At 45.2% G+C, this 26,554-nt stretch overlaps 1 protein-coding gene across 1 annotated transcript in view; it reads left to right on the forward strand.

Moving 5' to 3' along the window:
* Positions 1-2,349: 2,349 nt before the first annotated feature.
* The window catches only part of LOC143986830 (vomeronasal type-2 receptor 26-like), a 37,053-nt gene continuing 12,848 nt past the window's right edge, over positions 2,350-26,554 (forward strand). The window contains exons 1-4 of the mRNA XM_077485238.1: positions 2,350-2,977; positions 4,107-5,009; positions 10,983-11,305; positions 24,223-25,023. Coding sequence (XP_077341364.1) covers positions 2,350-2,977; positions 4,107-5,009; positions 10,983-11,305; positions 24,223-25,023 — 2,655 coding nt within the window. The remainder of the gene's footprint in view (positions 2,978-4,106; positions 5,010-10,982; positions 11,306-24,222; positions 25,024-26,554) is intronic.

The following is a 26,554-nucleotide window of genomic DNA, read 5'->3' on the forward strand; positions in this document are numbered from 1 at the left end:
GCTCCCCACTGGTGATAACGTGTTCCAGAGTCAGTATTTTATGTCTGGCCCAGGCCTGTGGATCCGGGATAGTGATAAACTGTGGTAGATTGGGATTCAGCCACAGGGGGGTGTGAGGAGACCTCGTGTTCGGCAGAGATGCTCTCAACGCCTCTCCCACCTTCCACGCCCTCATAGTGGTGCGCATAGAGGGGGTGAGGCAGTGAGGCGTTTTTGGCCCCCTGAATATCAGCCCTTTCAAAGCCTCCAAGGACCCCACTATAGCCGCCTCCAACACCGTAGCAGAGTTGGTAAGATCAGGCTGCAACCACCAATGGACGGTCACAAGCTGAGCGGCCAAGAAGTATTTGTGGCAGTCCGGAAGAGCCAAGCCCCCACTGTCCACAGGCCTGGTCAGAGTGGTATACTTGAATTTAGGTGTTCCAGCCCCCCAAATAAATGAAAGGAAAAGTTGTTTAAGTGAAGTAAAGAAGGTTTTATTTAGCCATTGTGGGCAATTCCTAAATATGTATGTTAATTTGGGGAGGACTTTCATTTTAAGAAGGTTAATGCGCCCAATGAGGGAAAGGGGAAGATTGCCCCATGCCCTTAGTTTGGATTTAATCCCCATCAAAACAGGTTCAAGGTTAAGCCGGACAAAATCCCCGCTCTCCCTTGAAATAATGATACCTAAGTAGGTAAAGCTATCCACCCATTGAAGTGGGGTAGAGGGGGACGAGGAGGACCTGGCCCCCTCGTCCACTGGGAAAAGCTGAGACTTATGCCAATTCACCCTTAACCCGGTGAAGGTGGAAAAATTGTCCATAATTCCGAGTGCGCCCTGCAAAGAGTCACCAGCATCGTTTAAAAAAAGCAGTAAATCATCCGCATAGAGAGCCACTCTCTCCTCCAGCCAGCCCACCTTAAGTCCACAGATCTCGGCCGAGCATCTAAGGGCCTCCGCGATAGGTTCCATTGCCAGGGCAAACAAGGACGGGGAGAGAGGGCATCCCTGCCTGGTGCCCCTTCGCAGGGGGAACGGAGGAGACAAGGAGCCATTCAATTTAATACATGCAAGGGGGCCGGTGTACAATGTGCGCAGCCAGGTTATAAACTGCAGTGGAAAACCCATTTTTCTGAGCACCTCCCACAGATACACCCACTCTACCGTATCAAATGCCTTCTCCCCCAGGCACTATATTTAAAGGAATATTTCACTTTTTTTTTTTCACTTTAATCGTCATTAAAATCAGTGCTCCCGCCAAAACGGCCATTTTTAAAAACATTTTAGCCATTGACCCATGTCCCCTGGGGCAGGAGCCAGGTCCCCAAACCCTTTTTAGGACAGCATCTTGCATATTAGCCGTTAAAATTAGCACTTTTAATTTCGAACGTTCGAGTCCCATAGACTTCAATGGGGTTCTAAAGTTCGTTCGAATTTGGGGTCCGTTCGAAAGTTCTGGTGCAAACCAAACCGGGGGGTGTTCGGCTCATCCCTAATCAGCACCATCAACCTATTTGGTATACAGCAAGAACAGATACTATTGCAAAAGTCAGGGTGGCTACATACTTGTTTAGAGAATTACCAGGAAAAAAAAACAAAAAACAGAAGAAGCTTTCAGCCACCATGGTCACACAGCTTCTTTATAAACAGATCCAATTGCATTTAAAGATATGCATTAAAAAAACTTCCATCATGATAAGTCCATACTTAAAGCGGTCCTCCATCCTGAAGTGGAAGTTCCACTCATCTGATCCCTCCCCCCCTCCGGTGCCACAATCGGCACCTTTCAGGGGGGAGGGGGGTGCAGTTACCTGGATAATCCAGGTATCTGCACCCACTTCCGGGACAAGACCGCCACAGACCGCTGCAGATGCCCCGCCCCCCGTTGTGTTCTGGGAAACACACAGTTCCCAGGACACATCGGGGACCAGCAGAGACGCGCAGCGCGACTCGCGCATGCGCAGATGGGACCCGGGCAGTGAAGCCGCAATGCTTCACTTCCCGATTCCCTGACAGAGGATGGCGGCGGGGGCAGCAGAGAGACGAGCGATTGCTCGTCATCTGCCGCCGACATCGCTGGACCCTGGGACAGGTAAGTGTCAATTTATTAAAAGTCAGCAGCTGCAATATTTGTAGCTGCTGGCTTTTAATATTTTTTTTAAAGGTGCAGAACCACTTTAAGGAATGTCCCACAACATGTAAACAGTTTAAAAAAAAGGAGATAGAGGGTGTGGCCAGCGCGCAAGCAGTATGGACGTTTAGGGAGAGAGCTCCGCAGCATCAGCGGTATATACAGCGACACCGGACCCACAGCCTGCATCGCTCCAAGCACTCGAGTGGCGAACTGATCCCCCATCACGACTGGCATGACCAGGAAATGTAAAGATGACCGGGGACCCAAAAAACGTACTTCTTTCTTCCCCCCACCTCTGCACGGGGGAAGACAAGATGGCGCTGGTCTCTCCACAGACAGAGGAGCGTGCAGCGCCAGCTCTCCCTACACAGACATGCCAGATGCCATACCGCTACCCACTGATGGAGCAGAGAGACACTCTCCTCCTCTGGGTGAAGAAGATCCTCCTAGCCCATCATGCTGCAGCCCAGTGAAGACACGGCAAAAGCTGGACTACACAAGCAGTGAGGTAAGCCAAAACCCTACTGCATTTCTAGGCCCTGACAGGCCTGAGCTCTCCTCTATAGCGGCCTTCCCCACAGCTAACCAGCTCATACTGGATACACAACTTAAAGAGATTCTGATGACTCTCCACAATTCCCTCCATAATGACCTGTGTACACTAACTAAACAATTCTCCAGAGAATTTCATGCCCTCGGAGATAGAGTTAACAATATTGAACAGTCTATGGGGGATATGACTTCTACCATTAATGAGCTAGTAGATGCTCACGATGAAAATGTAGAAGATAAGGTGTGGATTAAGGCCAAAATGGCCGACCTTGAGGACCGTTCACGGAGGAACAACCTCAAAATCAGAGGTATCCCCTAAAATGTCCAAACGCCCGATCTCAAAAAATACGCCACAGACCTCTTTTCTACTTTACTACCGGACCTCCCGGCCATTGAGCTTACAATTGACCATATACATCATCTCCCAAAACCGTTCTTCTTGTCTCCTTAGACCCCTAGGGACATCCTGATGAGAGTCCATTTTTGTCACACTAAGGAGCAAGTTCTCTATAAGGCCAGGTCTATGGGGCAACTGCCGCAACTGTATACTGCTCTCCAATTATTTGTGGATTTGTCTAAACATACGTTAGACATGAGAAGGCAGCTATTCACAATTACAAAGGCGCTCCGCAACCATAGAATTGAATACAAATGGAAACACCATCCAAACTTTCTATACAGAAAGATGGTACCTCCTACATTGTGTCCTCTGTCAACAAGGGCTTGGCGCTGCTCCACACCTGGGGTATTATCCCAGAACCTGCACCGCCAGTGGGAGCAAAGAAGAATATAGAGAGACTCCAACCTCAATGGCACTAACAGATTCGCTACACTCTGCATGGTCCACTGAAGCTATACCTTGGTGACTATTCACTTATTTTTCTCAACTAACCGCCATGATGCTCCACTATGTCAGATCCATACCTATTGGCCCTCAAACTTTTCCCACTCAGTAACAATGCAGCAAAGTGTGCATTTTGCACTACCGCATTCTTTAGTTTTTTTTTTTGGTTTTGTTCGCTTTGTTTGTTTTTTGTTTTTTTTCTACACAGCAATTCAACTCTACGGAAGGAGAATAGAGCACTCCACCATGCATCACTACTACTGCACTAACTGCGCAGGTCTTCTAGGACAGCAAGAGGCTCTAACAGCACCCGCGTTGCTTCACTACGCCTGCCTGACAGCTGCATCCCCTTACATCTAATATCGGATCTAGTGAGTACTATACTGCATCTCGCCACCACTTCTTTCACATGACCACAAAAGTCTTATCTCTCAATGTCAACGGGCTTAACCACCCGGCCAAAAGACACTCCCTATGGCGCACAGCCAAAACCCATTCTTGCCAAGTCTTATGTGTGCAGGAAACGCACTTCAAAAGAGGCGAAGAGTCCAAATGCACGCATCCGGACTATCCCCATATCTTCTGCTCTTCAGGTACCAACAAAACCAGAGGAGTTCTTAACGCTATTCATTGTTCCGTAGACTTCAAACTTCAGGAATTCATCTCAGATATTAACGGCCGCTACCTTATTCTGACTTGCACTATTGACTTTGTTCCCTTAACTATAGCGACAGTCTATGCGCCTAATCGCAAACAACTGTCATTCTTGAACAACACGATGCGGAAAATCCGCAAGGTACAGAAGGGCTCCTTGGTCCTATCCGGAGACTTCAACATAATTCACGACCCAGAACTAGATACGTCTAACCCTAAAACGAGGAACCATCTCACAATGGGACCGTTTTTGCTCAAAAATGATCTCTATGATACCTGGAGATGCCTCTACCCAGATGACCGGGAATACTCTTACCATTCACCGGTTCATAATACCTACACTCGTATTGACTACATATTTACTGATAAATGGTTATTACAGAGGGTTGCGGAGTCTGACATTGCGCCTATAACATGGGTGGATCACGCCCCAATCAGTACCACACTTCACATAGTGAAATCACAACCAACACATAAAGTATGGAGGGTCAACGTTCAACTTCTTCAAATACCTACCTCAGCAGACACTTTAAGACAACAGATGGCTGAATTTTTTGCAAACAATGTGGGCTCGGTGTCAGACTCGGCCACCCTCTGGGGCGCCCATAAGACATTTTGTAGAGGGATTCTAATACAATTAAATGCCCAGGCCAGGAAGAGGAGGACGCAGCAATTAGATACCCTCACCGCGGATATCAAAGCTCTTGATGCCCTCAATCAACTCCGACCAACCCCGCAATTAAAACAAAAACTTCTAACGCTAAGACAGGAACTAAGGGCGGTGTTATTAGACGTCTATGAAAAACAATATCATAAATTGAAAGCCAGATACTATCATACTAGTAATTAGTGATGGACGAACTTCCGACGGGATGTTTCGCGAATGCGGACCGCGGACGCGGGTGATAGTTCGCGAACCGGAACGTTCGCGGCGGGCCCCATTGACTTCAATGGGAGGCGAACTTCGCAAACCTATAGGTCAAATTTGCAGCCACAAAATAATTATTAGCTGTGCAAACATAGTCCCACCACATGGCCAATGACATAACACATGTATGAGGTGAATCTGGGATCGACAACTACAAGCATTCTTTTTTTATATGGGAAATTGTTGTGACAATTCAGGACTGTGGAGCGCATGAAGGCAATGGAGGAGATGGAAGGTCAGGGACCAGGGTAGGCAAAGAAGAGGGTGCAGGAGATGATCACCAGCAGCGTGACATACAGCAATGACACCTGCACCGTGATAGAGTCATCTGACAGCAGCACCGTGATACAGAGCACTGACATCAGCAGCGTGACATACAGCAATGACACCTGCACCGTGATAGAGTCATCTGACAACAGCACCATGATAGAGAGCACTGACATCAGCAGCGTGACATAAATCACTCACACCAGCACCGTGATATACAGCACTGACAGCAGCACCGTGATAGAGAGCACTGACATCAGCAGCGTGACGTATAGCAATGACACCTGCACCGTGATAGAGTCATCTGACAACAGCACCGTGATAGAGAGCACTGACATCAGCAGCGTGACATAAAGCACTCACACCAGCACCGTGATATACAGCACTGACAGCAGCACCGTGGCAGAGAGCACTGACATCAGCACCGTGATATACAGCACTGACACCTGCACCGTAAGCAGCCCCAGGAGGAAGTCAGCATAGCACAGGGATGGTGGGAGCCCCTCATAATGAGCATAGCACAGGGATGGTGGGAGCACCTCAAAATATGCACAGCAGAGGTACAGCCCCAGGAGGAAGTCAGCACAGCACAGGGATGGTGGGAGCCCCTCATAATATGCACAGCAGAGGTACAGCCCCAGGAGGATGTCAGCACAGCACAGGGATGGTGGGAGCCCCTCATAATAAGCAGCCCCAGTAGAAATATGACACCGCTCAACCTCTTCAAAGAGGAGGGTACGGGCATATAGTACGGTGTGCTTTTTTTGGACAAGGAAGTGAGCCAAATTATATAAGGACTTTTGTGGACCAAGTAGGTTGTGTGTGAGTGATTAGCAGACTGTACGTCAGTCCCTATACCGATGAAGGACTGCTGCAGTATAGGGCAGCGGTCAGCAGTAGTGCACCTCAACCCTATGTATTGTGGACCGATACCAGTCCTTATAGAATAGCAGACTGTACCTCACTCAACCCTATGTACTGTAGCACCCTAGACCAAGTTACCAGTCCTTATAAGAACTTTTGTGGACCAAGTAGGTTGTGTGTGAGTGATTAGCAGACTGTACATCAGTCCCTATACCGATGAAGGACTGCTGCTGTATAGGGCAGCGGTCAGCAGTAGTGCACCTCAACCCTATGTATTGTGGACCTATACCAGTCCTTACGGAATAGCAGACTGTACCTCACTCAACCCTATGTACTGTAGCACCCTAGACCAAGTTACCAGTCCTTATAAGGACTTTTGTGGACCAAGTAGGTTGTGTGTGAGTGATTAGCAGACTGTACGTCAGTCCCTATACCGATGAAGGACTGCTGCATTATAGGGCAGCGGTCAGCAGTAGTGCACCTCAACCCTATGTATTGTGGACCGATACCAGTCCTTATAGAATAGCAGACTGTACCTCACTCAACCCTATGTACTGTAGCACCCTAGACAGACCAAGTTACCAGTCCTGATAAAGAGCTTTGTGGAACAAGTGAGTTGTGAATGATTAGCAGACTGCAGCAGAAGGGCAGCAGTCAAGTATAATATTCTTTCTATATTTGGAAGAAAGAATATTATACGTGTACAAGCCTATTACCATACCACTGATACCAGTCCTGAAAAGAACCTTTGTGGAACTAATAGTAACAGCTACTGTTTAAACTGACCCTCACTGCCTGACACACTGCTTCCTGCCTGTCCCTATATAAACTGGCAAAACAGAGGCTGGAACAATAACTGGTTACTGGAATAGCACTTTTGTGGACCTGATAGTAACAGCTAATGATGATGACTAATCTGGCTGTCCCTACAGCAGCACACACCGTCCTGTCCCTTTCTCTAAACTGACAAAAGACACTCAGACTGCTGCAACAATCACTATCACAACACTGCCTATCCTGAACTACACCTAACACCTATACCAGTCCTGAAAAGAACTTTTGTGTACCAAATAGCTAGCGATGTATCTCTCCCTGCTCCACACAGCAACCTCTCCCTATAGTGACAGAAGAAAGAATGTAAAATGGCCGCTGGATCGGGTGTATTTATAAGTTAGGGGGAATGTCCAAGTGTCCATGTGCTGTAATGTCTCAATTGGCTGTCCTGTACCCCATGATGGATGTGTCATCAGGTCAAAGTTCTTTTACACAGTAAAAACACGGAAGTCCGCCGGGCGAACGGCGCCAATAGTCCGCCGAACGGGCGGACCGCGAACAGCCGAAATTCGCCACGAAACGACCGCCGGGCGAACTGTTCGGCCATCCCTACTAGTAATAAAGCAATCCAAAATTCCGTACCTATACCACCCTAGCACTAACACCAAACTACGAGATCCCCAGGCTATTGCGGATGCCTTTAGCTGCTATTACAGCACATTGTACAATCTGGACACAGATACAAGCACCCTTCCTCCTACGCCTGAATCGATACAGAAATTCCTAGCCACGGTTCACCTGCCGTCTCAAACTGACGCCCAACTCGAGGCCCTTAACGCCCCTTTCACTACGCAAGAAATCATAGCAACCATTGAATCCCTTCCGATCGGAAAATCCCCCGGCCCAGATGGATTAGAAGCAGAATATTACAAATTCCTTAAAGACACCTTAGCTCCTCATTTATGCCAATTGTTTAATGATGCTGCCTCCTCCTCGACCTTCCCTGCCGAAATGCTAAGAGCTTTAGTGGTTAACCTCCCAAAACCTGGTAAACCAGCAGAGGTTCCCCAAAATTTTCGACCAATATCCCTCCTTAATACCGACATCAAACTTTATGCGAAAATGATAGCGACAAGACTGATGACGTATATGCCCTTGCTCATCCACAGGGACCAAACAGGGTTTAACAAAGGAAGACAGACTTCCGACGCAACTACACGCCTTATTAATATTATCCATCATGTGGGTCACTCTCGAACGCCTTCTCTGCTTCTTTCTTTAGATGCAGAGAAGGCGTTCGACAGGGTCCACTGGGGATATCTCCGACAGGTACTAATGAAGTTCGGATTTGCAGGACATATCCTTTCTGCCATCTTAGCCCTCTATAGACAGCCCTCAGCTCAAGTTTACATTAATGAAATGCTATCCCTCCCATTTGACATTTCGAATGGTACAAGGCAAGCATGCTCCCTTAATTTTTAACTTAATTATCGAACCCTTAGGAGAACGAATTCGCTCGGACCCCTCTATTACAGGATTACGTATCGGATCAACAGATCATAGAATAAGCCTATTCGCAGACGACATAGCCCTTATACTCACGAACCCTACTACCTCTCTCCCACGACTTCAAACCATCTTACAGGAATTTGGCTCAGTATCTTACTATAAAGTGAATGAGACCAAATCACAAATATTGGACTTGGGCGTAGACAGTAACACTAGACGTTCCCTCTCTGCCACATTTCCCTACAAATGGTCGAATGACGGAATCCCATACCTAGGTGTGACTCTAATTAAAGCAACTAATAGATTATTTCATGCAAATTTCTACCCCTTTAGGTGACAATTCGAATCAGATCTAAACTCCCTAAGTAAATTTGAATTCTCTTGGGTGGGTCAAGATGATGTTGCTGCCAAAATTGCTCTACCTGTTTAGAACTCTCCCTATCCACCTCCCTAGAAACTACCTGAACTCTCTTCAAGGTATTCTGGGATGCTATTTATGGTAGAAAAAGAAATCCCGATGTCCACGACAAACTCTTATCAAACACATATCAGTGGGTGGTTCCTCCATCCCAGATCTCACTGACTATTATGACGCCACTATTCTAAGTCAGCTGAAAGAATGGTTCAGCCCCTCAACCACCACACTTTGGGGAGATATAGAGACAACACTCATATCTCACCCCAACCCGCAACACTGGCTACTTAGTCAAAGACCCAAACAACCTATCCTGACCTACCTTCCGCCCACAGTTAAGGCCATCATCTCGACGTGGCGCCGTGTCATAACATACCAATGGAAGGATACCCCGACCACTAAACTGAACCCACTTCTGACGATCCTCCACTGACTAATCCCCAACCTTAATATTAAAGCATGGAATATAACACCAAAATCAATATATTATATGACCAAGAGGCCTTGAAACCATACAATCAGCTTCAAAACTATCTAAATCTCCCAGCGCCTACTCAGTTCACTTATCTTCAAATGGCACATTGCCTTAATGCCAATCACCAGATCCGTGCTCGCATCCCTGTCAAGATCTGGTCGTACTTAACTAAGCCCACTGCAGGTTTGCAGGGAATATCAACCATCTACCCAGTGTTAAATGAAAAGAATATATTTACCCTAATACCCCCACTCGCTAAATAGGAACTAGACCTGGGATGCCACTTTACCCCATCTCAATGGATAGCCTCTTTCCAATCGATTCGTAAGGCAACAACCTGTGCTACTGGAATTAACCCAAAAAATAATCCAAAAGGAGATACCTAACGCCGTCGATCTTATCAAAATTTGGAGGTATCACCTTATCTGCTTGTTGGAGAAAGTGCGACCAATTTGGGTCATTACTTCATACTCTCTGGGATTGCCCTACCATACAAGAATATTGGAAAGAGGTGTTCCGGTTGATTTCGGAAGTAATTGACACCCCTCTTCGAGCCTCCCCAGAATTGGCCATATTAAACATAAACATCAACCTTATCATCCCTGCACATCACAAAGTAGTAACACATATACTCTTGGCAGCTAGACTGTCACTTACTAGGAGATGGAAATCGGAATCCCCGCCCTCCTTGAACGATGTCATAATTCTTACTCAAACCCATTATTCTAAGAACTACTGACTACCACCACGAACGCACGATATCTCAAAGAACAAAGGGCATGGGCCCCCTGGCTTCAATGGTATAAAACTTTCACCCAACAGACCTGAGTTACAAATGACATAGGTAGAGTGGATAGGTATCGACGTTAGATGACTGAATGCCACTCGACTATTCTCGGTAGTTTGAGAAGATATTAGTGCTTGATATTACAGGCAGTCTACTCTATGCAGCTCTGTGGGCGGTGTCGGACACCCCAAGGCACAGAAAGATCCCGTTAAGGGGTGTCGGGGTTGTCGAGACAGTGCCCAGGCTGACAAAGCTGAAACTCTAACTGACTGCTACTGTTGTATGCTGCATTATTGCCTAGTATTTGGCTTGGATGCAACAATTGCTTACCTGTTCTCTCCAGTCCGAACTATATCTATTGGTGAATGTCCCTGTTAATTTTCGATATTTGCTGTGTATTGTTTGCAGTTTACTATTGTACTGTTTTATCATTGAAATCTCAATAAAAAATATTTGACGGAAAAAAAAAAAAGGAGATAGATTTTCTTTCTTAATTAAATCATAGCCAACTGGTTTGAGGAACATCACCGCCGTTCCTCTGCCTTGATTTGCTAGCCACATACTATCAGTAGGCATGGTTTATTTTTATGTGCTTTTGAGACCCAGAGAATTTATTTGCAGACTTCTCTGGCAGAATTTATTAAATGAACTGTATAGCCTTGAACTATGACCAACGGACTTAAAACATCAGTAGACATTGTTTACTTTGTATGCACTTGAAATCAAATTTGACTACATCTACCAGTTTCTCTGTTGACTCCTCATGGGATCAGACATATACATTGTATTATATAAGATGTTATTTTTTCAAAATATCACTTCCTCAGGCCCATTCCTCCATATTATCGATATTTCTTGACAATGCTTTTTGCCATCAATGAAATTAATAAAGATCCAACAATTTTACCAAATATGACTCTGGGATTCCACATGTATGATTCATGTAATGACAATCGGAAAGCTGTGAAAAGCATCTTACAGATCTTATCTGGTCCAGGACAGACGGTGCCAAATTATTCCTGTAGGAAAAGCGGCAAGTTAATCGGTTTTATTGGGGATCAAAACTCTGAAACTACAGTGAACATAGCGCAGATACTGGCCCTGTATAGATACACCCAGGTATGCAAATGGTTTCTCTGTAACTCCTATTTTAACAGTGGTATTTTAACCACTTGCCTACTGGGCCCTTTTACCCCTTCCTGCCCAGGCCAATTTTCAGCTCTCAGTGCTGCCACACTTTCAATGACAATTATGCGGTCAATGACACACTGTACCCATATTCCTTTTTTTTTGTACACAAATAGAGCTTTCTGTTGGTGGTATTAAATCACGGCTGATTTTTTTATTTTTTTGCTGAACAAATGAAAAAAGATAAAAAAAAATAAATAATAATAATAATTTCTTAGTTTCTGTTATAAAATTTTACAAACAGGTAATTTTTCACCTTCACTAATGTGCGCTGATGAGGCAGCACTGATGGGCATTGATTGACAGTACTGATGGGAACTGATTAGCATTGATACTCAGCACTGATGGGCATTAATAGGCAGCACTGATGGGCACTAATGAGGTGGCACTGATGGGCATTAATTGGCACTGATTGACAGTACTGATGGGAACTGATTAGCACTGATAGTCAGCACTGATGGGCATTAATAGGCAGCACTGATGGGCATTAATAGGCAGCACTGATGGGCACACATGAGGTGGCACTGATTAACAGCAGCACTGATAGGCTGCACCGATGGACACTGATTGGCAGCACTGATGGGCATTGATTGACAGCATTGATTGGCACTGATTGGCAGCACTGATGGGAACTGATTAGCACTGATAGGCAACACTGATGGGCACTGTTGGGGCTGCACTGATAATCAGGACATTGATGATTAGTGCCCTAATTATAAGTGCAGATGTCCCCTTTTACACAAGCTGGTTACCGGCTCTCTCCTCACGCTGTGACGTGTAGAAAGCAATGCTTATAACTGGCAAATGTGTTTACATAGTAATCAGCAGTGATTGGACAGAGCTGATCTTGTGGTAAAGAGATGCTGTGATTGGCTGTTTACCCTGATCTGTGATCAGCTGTGTCCAAAGGCTGAGTGCACACTGCAGTGGGTGGGGGAGGGCGTGGTTCTGGGAGGACGTCAATAGATGCCCTTCCAGTAGCTGAAATATAACTGTAAAAGACACCTTTCAGGTGCCATTATGAGATCGCTTTGCATTTTTTCAATGAATGTAAACCATTCTTTGATTGGATGAGGTGGAAAGACAGGGCAGTAATGTCATGCCCTTCACCTCATCTAATCAGAGAATACTTTGCGTTGCAAAGAATTCTCTTAGTGGTGGGACATTGAAAGGGTTACTTCACTAATCAAAAAGAAAAGTGGTGAGTGTAATATGGGTTACATACAGTATCTCACAAAAGTGAGTACACCCCTCACATTTTTGTAAATATTTCATTCTATCTTTTCATGTGACAACACTGAAGAAATGACACTTTGCTACAATGTAAAGTAGTGAGTGTACAGCTTGTATAACAGTGTAAATTTGCTGTCCCCTCAAAATAACTCAACACACAGCCATTAATGTCTAAACCACTGGCAACAAAAGTGAGTACACCCCTAAGTGAAAATGTCCAAATTGGGCCCAAAGTGTTAATATTTTGTGGGGCCACCATTAGTTTCCAGCACTGCCCTCTTGGGCATGCAGTTTACCAGAGCTTCATACGTTGCTACGGGAGTCCTCTTCCACTCCTCCCTGACGACATCATGGAGCTGATGGATGTTAGAGACCTTGCACTCCTCCACCTTCCATTTGAGGATGCCCCACAGATGCTAAACAGGGTTTAGGTCTGGAGACATGCTTGGCCAGTCCATCACCTTTACTCTCAGCTTCTTTAGCAAGGCAGTGATTGTCTTGCAGGTGTGTTTGGATTCGTTATGTTGAAATACTGCCCTGTGGCCCAGTCTCTGATGGGAGGGGCTGAAGCTCTGCTTCAGTATGTCACAGTACATGTTGGCATTCATGGTTGCCATAATGAACTGTAGCTCACCAGTGCCAGCAGCACTAATGCAGCCCCTGACCATGACACTGCCACCACCATGCATGACTGTAGACAAGACACACTTGTCTTTGTACTTCTCACCTGGTTGCTGCCACGCACGCTTGACACCATCTGAACCAAATAAGTTTATCTTGGTCTCATCAGACCACAGGACATGGTTCCAGTAATCCAAGACCTTAGTCTGCTTGTCTTCGGCAAACTGTTTTGCAGGCTTTCTTGTGCATCATCTTTAGAAGAGGCTTTCTTCTGGGACGACAGCCATGCAGATCAATTTGATGCAGTGTGCAGCGTATAGTCTGAGCACTGACAGGCTGACTGCCCCACCCCTCCAACCTCTGCAGCAATGCTGGCAGCACTCATGTGTCTATTTCCCAAAGACAACCTCTGGATATGACGCTGAGCATGGCCACTCAACTTCTTTGGTCAACCACGGCAAGGCCTGTTCTGAGTGGAACCTCTCCTGGTAAACTGCTTTATGATCTCTTGGCCATCATGCTGCAGCTCAGTTTCAGGGTCTTGGCAATCTTCTTATAGCCTAGGCCATCTTTATACACATGTTCTCATGTTTTTGTACACCAATTTTGGACATTAGCCCTTTCTCAAAATGGTGTATTGGTATTGGTATGTGTGAATTGAATGATGAGAGTTGGATGCCCCCATTTGAGCTATACACATTTGTCTGTGGTGGTTATATAATGGAATCCATCCACGTAAATGTGAAGTGGTTTTTCCCCCTTAAGACATTTTATAGTATATGCCTGATGATTAGGGCAGCGTTGCCCTATTCCTAAATGGCGAATTGGGAGGGTGAACCAGGAGCTCAGAAGTGGGCGTTTACAAGTGTAGCCATTGTATACTTAAGGCGGTGGATCAGCGCGCCGCCCGTACCACAGGAAGAAGTCAGCTTTGATGAAACGACGTAGGGTTGAGCGGCATGCTGATGCCATTCCCCGTTGTTCTAGGAAGGACGGGCAGTGAGAACGAGAGAGAGCCGGCCGGCTCGTTATTTTACACACACGCTTGTATATGGCTAAATTTTGAGTTTGAAATCTTGATTTTTACATGTTTTAATAAGTCTTTTGTGGAGTTACGATATGGGACCTTTTCTGTCTGTTTTATCCCATTAAATCAATGCGGCTGGAATGAGAGATGCTCTAAGGTGGAGATATACTGATCGGAGTTACCAGCGGTGTTTCTTAAAGGTCCAGACTGGGGGTTAAATTTGCAGGCACGTTCGATCTCCTTAAAAAGAGATAGCTGGTAAGCCTCACTGGATCTAGTGGTGGAGGATTCTTTCCTTGGTGCACTTGCTTGATATTCTGAGGGTGCTGTGTGCGGTGTCACCTAAGTGGACTGAAGCTTTATTTCCCTATCCTCCTGCCTCTATATTTAACCATCGGCTTTCCATTCAATTTTGGACTATTTTCATTCGTTTTCTATCATTGTTTTTTATTTTCATTTGAGTTTTAATATCAATAATTTTTGTACACATGGTGGGAAATATGTTTTTTCCTGGCGGTAATGATTTATTTTAGCACTATTTATGGTATATGATTTTCAGCGCAGCTTTTTTTCTTAAATTGGTTTTCATTGTGTGTATCTCACATTAAGTTGCAGCAGGAGTTTTTCAATATTTTATTTTGTTCACGGATATCCATATAATTCTTTATAGACAGCGCTGTTTTTTCACTTTTCATAAGCCATCTTTATGTAAAGAAAAAACATTTTTTTTTTCAGATCCTCAGAGAGTTCTTTGTCAGGGGGTGCCGTGCTGAACGTCCAGGGACCAAAATGAGAGATTCAGAGCGATAACACCAAATTGAACATACCTGCTCTCTAATACACACCTGAGACCTTGTAATACTAATGAGTCACATGACACCGGGGAGGGAAAATGGCTAATTGGGCCCAATTTGGACATTTTCACTTAGGGGTGTACTCACTTTTGTTGCCAGCGGTTTAGACATTAATGGTTGTGAGTTGAGTTATTTTGAGGGGACAGCAAATTATACAAGCTGTACACTCACTACTAGGGATGAGCTTCGAGTTCGAGTCGAACTCATGTTCGACTCGAACATTGCCTGTTCGCCTGTTCAGCGAACAGTGAACAATTTGGGCTGTTCGCAGCAAATTCGAAAAGCCGGAACACCCTATACAAGTCTATGGGAGAAATCTAAAGTGCTCATTTTAAAGGGTAATATGCAGGTTACTGTCCTAAAAAGTGTTTGGGGACCTGGGTCCTGCCCCAGGGGACATGGATCAATGCAAAAAAAAGTTTTAAAAACGGCCGTTTTTTCAGGAGCAGTGATTTTAATAATGATTAAAGTGAAACAATAAAAGTTTAATATTCCTTTAAATTTCGTAGCTGGGGGGTATCTATAGTATGCCTGTGAAGGGGCGCATGTTTCTGGTGCTTAGAACTGTCCCTGCACAAAGTGTCATTTGTGCAGGAAAAAAAGTCTTTTAAAATCACTTGCGGCTAAATTGTCGGGTCTCCGTAATACAGAGAACACTCAATGAGTGTTCTCTGTATTAGCCGACAATTCATTCATTCATTGATAAAAAAAAAAAAAAAAAAAAAGCGTGGGGGTTCCCCTAAATTCAATTACCAGGCCCTTCAGGTCTGACATGGATATTAAGGGGAACCCCGTGTCAAATTTTAAAAAAAAATTGACGTGGGGGTCCCCCTAAATATCTATACCAGACCCTTCAGGTCTGATATGGATATTAAGGGGAACCCCGCATCAAATAAAAAAAAAATTGACGTGGGGGTCCCCCTAAAAATCCATATCAGACCCTTTATCCGAGCACGCAACCTGGCAGGCCGCAGGAAAAGAGGGGGGACGAGAGAGCGGCCCCCCTCCCTCCTGAACCGTACCAGGCCACATACCCTCAACATTGGGAGGATGCTTTGGGGGTCTGTGACCCCTCAAAGCACCTTGTCCCCATGTTGATAAGGACAAGGGCCTCATCCTCACAACCCTGGCCGTTGGTTGTGAGGGTCTGCGGGCGGGGGGCTTATCAGAATCTGGAAGCCCCCTTTAACAAGGGGACCCCCAGATCCCGGCCCCCCCCCTGTTTGAAATGGTAAGGGGGTACAAAAGTACCCCTACCATTTCACAAAGAAAGTGTCAAAATGGTTAAATAAGACAAACACACTTTTGAAAAATTCCTTTATTAAAAATGAAAAAAATAAAAAAAAGATTCCAGCGGTGCTAATCCACTCTTGCTATCCAGCGACAGATCTCTGGGGTCCAGTGATGGATGATCATATCCAGCGACGGGGGATCTCTCAGTCCAGCGCTGTCCATACATCCTTCTTCTGTCTCCACTCCGGAGACACTGCAGAGAGCCCAGCGCTGACATTTCTTATATTAGGAGGGCGGGGCCACCCGTCACCTGACCCCGCCCCTCTGACGCTGGAGAGGGAAGCCAGGGGTTCCCCAGTGACGTGTGGGTGACCCCGCCCCCTCTGATGTAACGCAGGTTTCCGTTACATCAGAGGGGGCGGGGTCGCCCACACATCACTGGGGAACCCCTGGCTCCCTTCACCAGCATCAGAGGGGGCGGGGTCAGGTGACGGGTGGCCCCGCCCTCCTAATATAAGAAACATCAGCGCTGGGCTCTCTGCAGTGTCTCCGGAGTGGAGACAGAAGAAGGATGTATGGACTGCGCTGGACTGAGAGATCCCCCGTCGCTGGATATGATCATCCATCGCTGGACCCCGGAGATCCGTCGCTGGATAGCAAGAGTGGATTAGCACCGCTGGAATCTTTTTTTTATTTTTTTCATTTTTAATAAAGGAATTTTTCAAAAGTGTGTTTGTCTTATTTAACCATTTTGACACTTTCTTTGTGAAATGGTAGGGGTACTTTTGTACCCCCTTACCATTTCAAACAGGGGGGGGGCGGGATCTGGGGGTCCCCTTGTTAAAGGGGGCTTCCAGATTCTGATAAGCCCCCCGCCCGCAGACCCTCACAACCAACGGCCAGGGTTGTGAGGATGAGGCCCTTGTCCTTATCAACATGGGGACAAGGTGCTTTGAGGGGTCACAGACCCCCAAAGCATCCTCCCAATGTTGAGGGTATGTGGCCTGGTACGGTTCAGGAGGGAGGGGGGGCCGCTCTCTCGTCCCCCCTCTTTTCCTGCGGCCTGCTAGGTTGCGTGCTCGGTTAAAGGGTCTGATATGGATTTTTAGGGGGACCCCACGTCAATTTTTTTAAAAAATTTGATGCGGGGTTCCCCTTAATATCCATATCAGACCTGAAGGGTCTGGTATGGATATTTAGGGGGACCCCCACGTCATTTTTTTTTTTTATTTGACACGGGGTTCCCCTTAATATCCATGTCAGACCTGAAGGGCCTGGTAATTGAATTTGGGGGAACCCCCACGCTTTTTTTTTTTTTTTTTTGAGTGTTCTCTGTATTACGGGGAGCCGACAATTTAGCCGCAAGTGATTTTAAAAGACTTTTTTTCCTGCACAAATGACACTTTGTGCAGGGACAGTTCTAAGCACCAGAAACATGCGCCCCTTCACAGGCATACTATAGATACCCCCCAGCTACGAAAATTTAAAGGAATATTACACTTTTATTGTTTCACTTTAATCATTATTAAAATCACTGCTCCTGAAAAAACGGCCGTTTTTTAAACTTCTTTTTGCATTGATCCATGTCCCCTGGGGCAGGACCTGGGTCCCCAAACACTTTTTAGGGCAGTAACCTGCATATTACCCTTTAAAATGAGCACTTTAGATTGTGAACGTTCGAGTCCCATAGACTTTAATAGGGTTCTAAAGTTCACACGAAGTTTAGGTCTGTTCGCAGGTTCTGGTGCGAACCGAACAGGGGGGTGTTCGGCTCATCCCTACTCACTATTTTACATTGTAGCAAAGTGTAATTTCTTCAGTGTTGTCACGTGAAAAGATAGAATAAAATATTTACAAAAAATGTGAGGGGTGTACTCACTTTTGTGAGATACTGTAGCTGCTCCATCACTTCACAAATGAGAACAAAAAAGAGTATCTCCCATGGGATTCTGTTGCAACAATAAAAGTACAAACCAAATGTGTTTCTTTATAAAAAATAAAAATAAAATGGATTTGGACAACAACATAGAAGTTTAAAATTTTTGAATCCAGGTCTATACAGTCCAATTTCTAGTCTAATATGCAATTAAAGTGGTGTTGCCACCAAAAAATTAAAAGCTGCTTAAAATTCGTAAAAAAAATAAAAAATAAATAATTGGCAAAAAAAATTTTTTTTACTCACCTCTAAATACCTGTTGCTAGGGGGTCCCTCGTAGTCTGCCTTCTTCATTGCCCGGGCTGGTGACATCACTTCCCCTCGCGCCACACATTCACCTGGGACCCGTCACGTGTCCCAGGTGACTGTACGGCGTATCACGGCGCCCTGCACCGCTTGCGCATGCGCAGTGGGTGCCCGGCTGTGAAGCCACAGCCGGGTGCCCACAGTACGCATGACGGTGCCGCGAGCAGAGCGGGGAATGAGGGGGGGGGGGCTTCGTTCCCCCGCATCGCTGGACCCTGGGACAGGTAAGTGTCCGATTATTAAAGGCCAGCAGCTGCAGTATTTGTAGCTGCTGACTTTAAATTTTTTTTTTTTAGGGGTTACCCCACTTTAACCACTTTCAGACCGGACCATTTTGCTGGTAAATGACCAGAGGTCTTTTTACACTTTGGCACTGCGCTGCTTTAACTGGTAATTGCGCGGTCATGCAATGTTGTACCCAAACAAAATTTGCGTCCTTTTCTTCCCACAAATAGAGCTTTCTTTTGATGGTATTTGATTGCCTCTGCGATTTTTATTTTTTGCGATATAAACGTAAAAAGACCGCAAATTTTGAAAAAAAATGATATTTTCTACTTTTTGTTATTAGAAAAATCCAATAAACTCAATTTTAGTCATACATTTAGGCCAAAATGTATTCAGCCACATGTCTTTGGTAAAAAAAAAGTCAATAATTGTATATTTATTGGTTTGCGCAAAAGTTGTCACATCTACAAACTAAGGTACGTTTTCTGGAATTTACGCAGCTTTTAGTTTACGACTGCCTATCTCATTTCTTGAGGTGCTAAAATGGCAGGGCAGTACAAAACCCCCCCAAATGACCCCATTTTGGAAAGTAGACCCCCTAAGGAAATTGATAAGAGGCATGTTGAGCCCATTGAATATTTTATTTTTTTGCCTCAAGCGATTGAATAATGACAAAAAAAAAATTTTTTTTTTTTTTTTACACAAAGTTGTCACTAAATGATATATTGCTCACACATGCTATGGGCGTATGTGAAATGACACCCCAAAATAAATTCTGCTGCTTCTCCTGAGTACGGGGATACCACATATGTGGGACTTTTTGGGAGCCTAGCCGCGTACGGGGCCCCGAAAACCAAGCACCGCCTTCAGGCTTTCTAAGGGCGTAAATTTTTGAGTTCACTTCTCACTACCTATTACAGTTTTGAAGGCCATAAAATGCCAAGATGGCACAAAACCCCCACAAATGACCCCATTTTAGAAAGTAGACACCCCAAGCTATTTGCTGAGAGGCATGTTGAGTTCATGGAATATTTTATATTTTGCCACAAGTTGCGGGAAAATTACAAACTTTTTTATTTTTTTATTTTTTTTCACAAAGTTGTCACTAAATGATATATTGCTCACACATGCCATGGGCATATGTGAAATGACACCCCAAAATAAATTCCGCTGCTTCTCCTGAGTACGGGGATACCACATATGTGGGACTTTTTGGGAGCCTAGCCGCGTACGGGGCCCCGAAAACCAAGCACCGCCTTCAGGCTTTCTAAGGGCGTAAATATTTGACTTCACTCCTCACTACCTATTACAGTTTTGAAGGCCATAAAATGCCAAGATGGCACAAAACCCCCACAAATGACCCCATTTTAGAAAGTAGACACCCCAAGCTATTTGCTGAGAGGCATGTTGAGTCCATGGAATATTTTATATTTTGCCACAAGTTGCGGGAAAATTACAAACTTTTTTTTTTTTTTTTTCACAAAGTTGTCACTAAATGATATATTGCTCACGCATGCCATGGGCATATGTGAAATGACACCCCAAAATAAATTCTGCTGCTTCTCCTGAGTACGGGGATACCACATATGTGGGACTTTTTGGGAGCCTAGCCGCGTACGGGGCCCCGAAAACCAAGCACCGCCTTCAGGCTTTCTAAGGGCGTTACAGTTTTGAAGGCCATAAAATGCCAAGATGGCACAAACCCCCCCCAAATGACCCCATTTTGGAAAGTAGACACCCCTAAATTTAGGGGTACACTAGTGAGACTAGGTAATAAATGGCGGGTGCCCTGAAACTATAAAAAAATAACTAACCAACCAGCGTCACCTGTAACAGTTATATGGTGATCACTGGTGAAAGGGTTAACTAGGGGGCAATCAGGGGGCTTTATGCGGTAGTATATGGGGGTCCCTGGCGCTATAAAAAGCTGCGGCGAACCTAAATACCTACCTGCCTAACTAGCGTCACCTGTGACACTAATACAGCGATCATAAAAACGATCGCTTATTAGGCTGGGTTCACACTGGAGCGATGCGGGAACGCCACGAATGCGCGGCGGGTTCCCGCATCGCATGCCTCCCGGCGGCAGTTCACACTGCCCTATGCGAACTGCTGGGAGTGTCAGTGAAATGTTACTGACACCCCCAGATCAGTTCGCATATCGCAGTGCGATCTGCAAACTCGGATCGCATGGTGTGAACACCCATGCGATCCGATTCTGCTGCGGGCCAAAAAAAGGGTCCCGTGCGAATTTGCGGCGGGTGCGGCGGGTGTGGCGGGTGCGGCGGGTGCGGTGAATGGCTGAACTCGAATCGCACAGAGATCGGATGTGATTTGCACTGCAGTGCGGTGCGAATCACATCCGTTCTCAAACCGCTGCAATCTGAACCCAGCCTTAGTGACACTGGCGACGGGGGGTGATCACGGGGTTAAACCTTTATTGGGGGGGTTAGGGGGGTACCTTAGAACTAAAGGGGGCTAACCCTAACTGCCCTAACAGTTATTAGTCACAAATGACACCCGCCGGGTGATCAGGGGTTAAACCTTTATTAGGTAATAAATGGCGGGTGCCCTGAAACTATAAAAAAATAACTAACCAACCAGCGTCACCTGTAACAGTTATATGGTGATCACTGGTGAAAGGGTTAACTAGGGGGCAATCAGGGGGCTTTATGCGGTAGTATATGGGGGTCCCTGGCGCTATAAAAAGCTGCGGCGAACCTAAATACCTACCTGCCTAACTAGCGTCACCTGTGACACTAATACGGCGATCAGAAAAATGATCGCTTATTAGGCTGGGTTCACACTGGAGCGATGCGGAAACGCCGCGAATCCGCGGCGGGTTCCCGCATCGCATGCCTCCCGGCGGCAGTTCACACTGCCCTATGCGAACTGCTGGGAGTGTCAGTGAAATGTTACTGACACCCCCAGATCAGTTCGCATATCGCAGTGCGATCTGCAAACTCGGATCGCATGGTGTGAACACCCATGCGATCCGATTCTGCTGCGGGCCAAAAAAAGGGTCCCGTGCGAATTTGCGGCGGGTGTGGCGGGTGCGGCGAATGGCTGAACTCGAATCGCACAGAGATCGGATGTGATTTGCACTGCAGTGCGGTGCGAATCACATTCGTTCTCATAAACCGCTGCAATGTGAACCCAGCCTTAGTGACACTGGCGACGGGGGGTGATCACGGGGTTAAACCTTTATTGGGGGGGTTAGGGGGGTACATTAGAACTAAAGGGGGCTAACTCTAACTGCCCTAACAGTTATTACAGTCACAAATGACACCAATGCAAAAAAAAAAAAAAAAAAAATGACATTGGTGTCACTGTGACTGGGGGGCAGGGGTAATTGGGGGGGTGATCGGGGGGTAAAGGGGGGGTGTGAGTGTGCCTGGCATGTTCTACTGTGTGTGTAGAGTGTTGGTGCAACTCACCGATCCGCTCTCCTCCGTGTCGGAACGGAAAATACCGACACGGAGGAGAGAATACATCACTTCCTCTCCTGTGTTTACATTACAGGAGAGGAAGTGATGTCACGGGGGATTTCCATTCGTCGAGAGCGATCGCGAGGGGGTGGCCATGAATGAATGGCCGCCCCCTCATCCCGGATCGCTCTCGAAGAAATGCCGACCGCCGCAGGCACCGGGGGGGGGCCCGATCGGGCCCCCCACCCGCGGGCAGGCAGGGACTTATATATACGCCCATATGCCTGCCCGTGCCATTCTGCCGACGTATATCGTCGTGCGGCGGTCGGCAAGTGGTTAAGTCTTATGCACAGAAAGACAACTCGTTTTGACTAATTACAGTCTTCTTCAGGGCACAGTAAGGTGGAAAAAACAATGAAGGCAACAAGTATATAGATTTCACAGAAATAAAAATGAAAGACAATGTTCTTACACTATGAGTGCCTATAGACATTACTTACATAGTAGACGGGATAGAACCAAAAAAATCCGTAGTGTGATTCAGAGGTCACGGTATGGAGGTCGATTTAAAGGCTCATGGAGGATCATAGTACACAGTCCAATTCCTAGTCTAATATACAATAGAGTCTTGTGCCACGTACACACGATTGGAAATTAGGCCAACAAAAGACCGATGAGAGCTTTTGGTCGGAAAATGTGACCTTGTGTATGCTCCATCTGACTTTTTCTGGCCGAATTTCCGTCAGCAAAAGATTGAGAGCAGGTTCTCAATTTTTTGGTTGGAAAAAGTTCTGATCGGAAATTCCGATTGTAGCAATTTGTACGCGCAAAATTCCTACGCATACTCGGAAACAATTTGATGCATGCTCGGAAGCATTGAACATCATTTTCACGGTTCGTCATAGTGTTGTACGTTACCGTGTTCTTGACAGTCGAAAATTCGGCGAACTTTTGTGTGACCGTGTGTATGCAAGCCAAGCTTGAGGGGAATTTCGTTGGTAAAAAACATCCAAGATTTTTCTGACGTAAAATCCGCTCGTGTGTACGCGGCATAATACACAGAAAGACAAAAATATATATATATTGGATCTATTTTATAGCCACCAAAATTAGCAACGTGTTTTGACTAAAGGTGAAGTTGTCCTTTAATGTGGCACTACAACATTGCTGATGCAAGGCAAATTGACAATGTCTTTAGAAAAATCAGCCAACACCCTTCTCCCCTTGTATTCATTGCACCTGCATCCCCCTTGCAGCTCCTTCTCCACTGCTGATGAGATTAACTGGCACTTTCAGGTATGGAAGAGGGAGACATGTGGGACCTGCTCCCCTCTAAGCCCTTGTACACACGGTCGGAGAATCTGTCGGAATGAGTCTTATCGGACCATGTCGTCAGATAATCCGACTGTGTGTGGTATGCATCGGACTGATTCCGTCCGAAACTCCGTCCGACCTAATTTTCCAACATGTTGGAAATATTTCCCGACCAACTGGGCCGGACGGACCTAATCCGATCATGTGTAGAGCATTTTCATCGGACCAAGTGCCACGCATGCTCAGATCAAATTCCTACATCAAAGCTATTGGCTACTAGCCTGAATGTAGTCCCATCGTAACGAAATTACGTCATCACTTTCTGAAAGATCGGATTTTTCGCCAACTTGGCCCGACCGTGTGTATGCAACAGTTTCGGACACAATCCGTCGGACAAAATCCGACGGGCAAAATCCGACGGATTTGGTTGGCAAAATCTCTGACCGTGCGTACGTGGGCTAACAGTCACTACTAATTGCTAGGCCCATACACTATGACATGATAGGGGTCAGGCACAGCCTTTGCAGAGACATGGTCACTTGTTTCAGAAAGGTGACAATATGTTTTTAGGTATATTACTGCAACAATCAAATTAACATGTATCTGTTTTTAAAATTGTAGATTTTTATATGGATACATAGTACAAGGAATCCAATATCTTTATATTATAGGTCAGTTATGGTGCAACCACTTCTGTTCTCAATGACAGAAATATGTACCCCACATTTTTACGGACAGTTCAAAGTAACCGGACCATTTATTTCATATTATCTAATCTTCTCCAATTCTTTGGCTGGACATGGGTTGGAATTCTACCTTCTGATGATGACAGCGGTAATGAGGAAACCCAACTTCTGACTCAAAATCTAACCATGAAGGGCATTTGTGTTGCCTACATGATCAAGATAAAGCCAGGTGTTATGAGCATTACAGAAAATACTTTTAAAAATAGCATTGAGACCATTAGAATGTCATCTGCTCAGGTTATAATTCTTTGTGGGACCTTTTCTTCATTTATGGCTGATCTTTTAAAAGAAGTGCGCCACATGCTCTATGATAAGACATTCATTTTTGGACCAAAAATTGCTTCCAATGCATTTCTTATGGAACATTTCAGAGAAATGCTTACAGGTAGTTTGGCTGTAGAGTTTTATAATCTGCCTGTTCCTGACATGAAGAGTTTTTATGACAGTTTTCAGGTTGTGAACCATCCTCAGGACATGCTACTGGAACACATATGGCTGCTATATCTACACTGTTCAGGAACCAATGAGTCAAGTAATAGATTTTATAGTAAGGTATATAAAGTGTCTCTTTTCAACTGCTCTGGGACTAAACGTGTCACTGAATTCATTAGTTTTCAAAACCCGGGTTTGACTGATCGGGTTTATAAAGCAGTTTATTCATTGGTTCATGCTCTACACAACATGTATCTGTCTATAGGAAGTCAGGCTCCAGAGAAGATAGCTCAGGTACTGTACATAACAATCTACATCAGTTAAGCAATTACTTTATTATGAAGATGGTTTGCTGTCTATATGAAGTACTTACTGTATTTCCTGTATACATTTATCTAATAGTAAAAAAAATAAAAAAATAATAAATAATAAATAAAATAAAAAATAATGTTTCAGGTAATACTAATAAGAGGATGGAGCAAAACCACAAATCTCCACCCTTAATAAAAGTGTTTCGCTGGTGCAGGGAATGACTTCATCCTCATGCCGATAAGACCCTAAGGAATTGTGAACACTCCAAATTTTGAGAGAAGATGTTGAAGCAGAATGCTAGGAATGTCTTCTCAGTGGGACTTGGTGTTCCTTACATATATACACAATTTTTGTTTAAATGTTCATGGTTATGGACGTTATCCTGTTGGAAGATAAACCTTCACCCCAGTCTGAGGTGCAGAGCAGGTTTTCATCAAGGATGTCTCTGAACAATGCTGCATTCATCTTTCCATAAATCCTGACTAGTCTCCCAGTTTCTGCCACTGAAAAACATCCCCACAGCATGATGCAGCCACCACCATGCTTCACTGTAGGGATGGTATTGGCCAGGTGATGAGCGGTGCCTGGTTTCCTCCAGACATGATGCCAAAGAGTTTTCTTTGTTTCATCAGACCAAATAATTTTGTTTCTCATGGTTTGAGAGTCCTTCAGGTGCCTTTTGGCAAACTCCAATCAGGCTGTCATGTGCCTTTTCCTGAGGAGTGGCTTCCGTCTGGCCACTATACCATACAGGCCTGATTGGTGGAGTGCTGCAGAGATGATTGTTCTTCAGGAAGGCTCTCCTCTCTCCACAGAGAAATGCTGGAGCTCTGTCAGGGTTCTTGGTCACCTCCCTGAATAAGACCCTTCTTCCCCGATTGCTCAGTTTGGCCGAGCAGCCCGCTCTAGGAAGAGTCCTGGTGTTTCCAAACCTCTTCTATTTATGGATGACAGAGGCCACTGTGCTAATAGGGACTGCAGAAATCTTTCTGTACCGTTCCCCAGATTTGTGCCTATCCCCAGATCTGTGCCTCAATACAAACCTGTCTCAGAAGTCTACATACCATTCCTTGGACTTCATGGCTTGGTTTGTGTTCTGACATGCACTGTTAACTGTGGGACCTTATATAGACAGGTGTGTGCCTTTCCCAATCATGTAATCATGTCCAATTGACTGCATTTAACACAGGTGGACTCCAATCAATTGTATAAACATCTCAAGGATGATCTGTGGAAACAGGATGCACCTGAGCTCAATTTTGAGCATCATGACAGAGGCTGTGAAAACTTACTGTATGTACATGGGATTTTTTTTAAATACATTTGTATAGATTTCTAACAAACTACTTTCACATTGTCATTATGGGGAATTATTTGTAGAATTTTGAGACAAATAATGAATTTGATAAATTTTGGAATAAAGCTGTAACATAACAAAATGTGGAAGAAGTGAAGCGCTATGAATACTTTCTGGGTACACTGTACTTTTTAGGTACTTGCAGGAGTACTGGAA

Source organism: Lithobates pipiens, unplaced genomic scaffold (assembly GCF_037356315.1).
Source record: "Lithobates pipiens isolate NorthernLeopardFrog02 unplaced genomic scaffold, aLitPip1_a1.2 Scaffold_18, whole genome shotgun sequence".
Classification (NCBI taxonomy): Eukaryota; Metazoa; Chordata; class Amphibia; order Anura; family Ranidae; genus Lithobates; species Lithobates pipiens.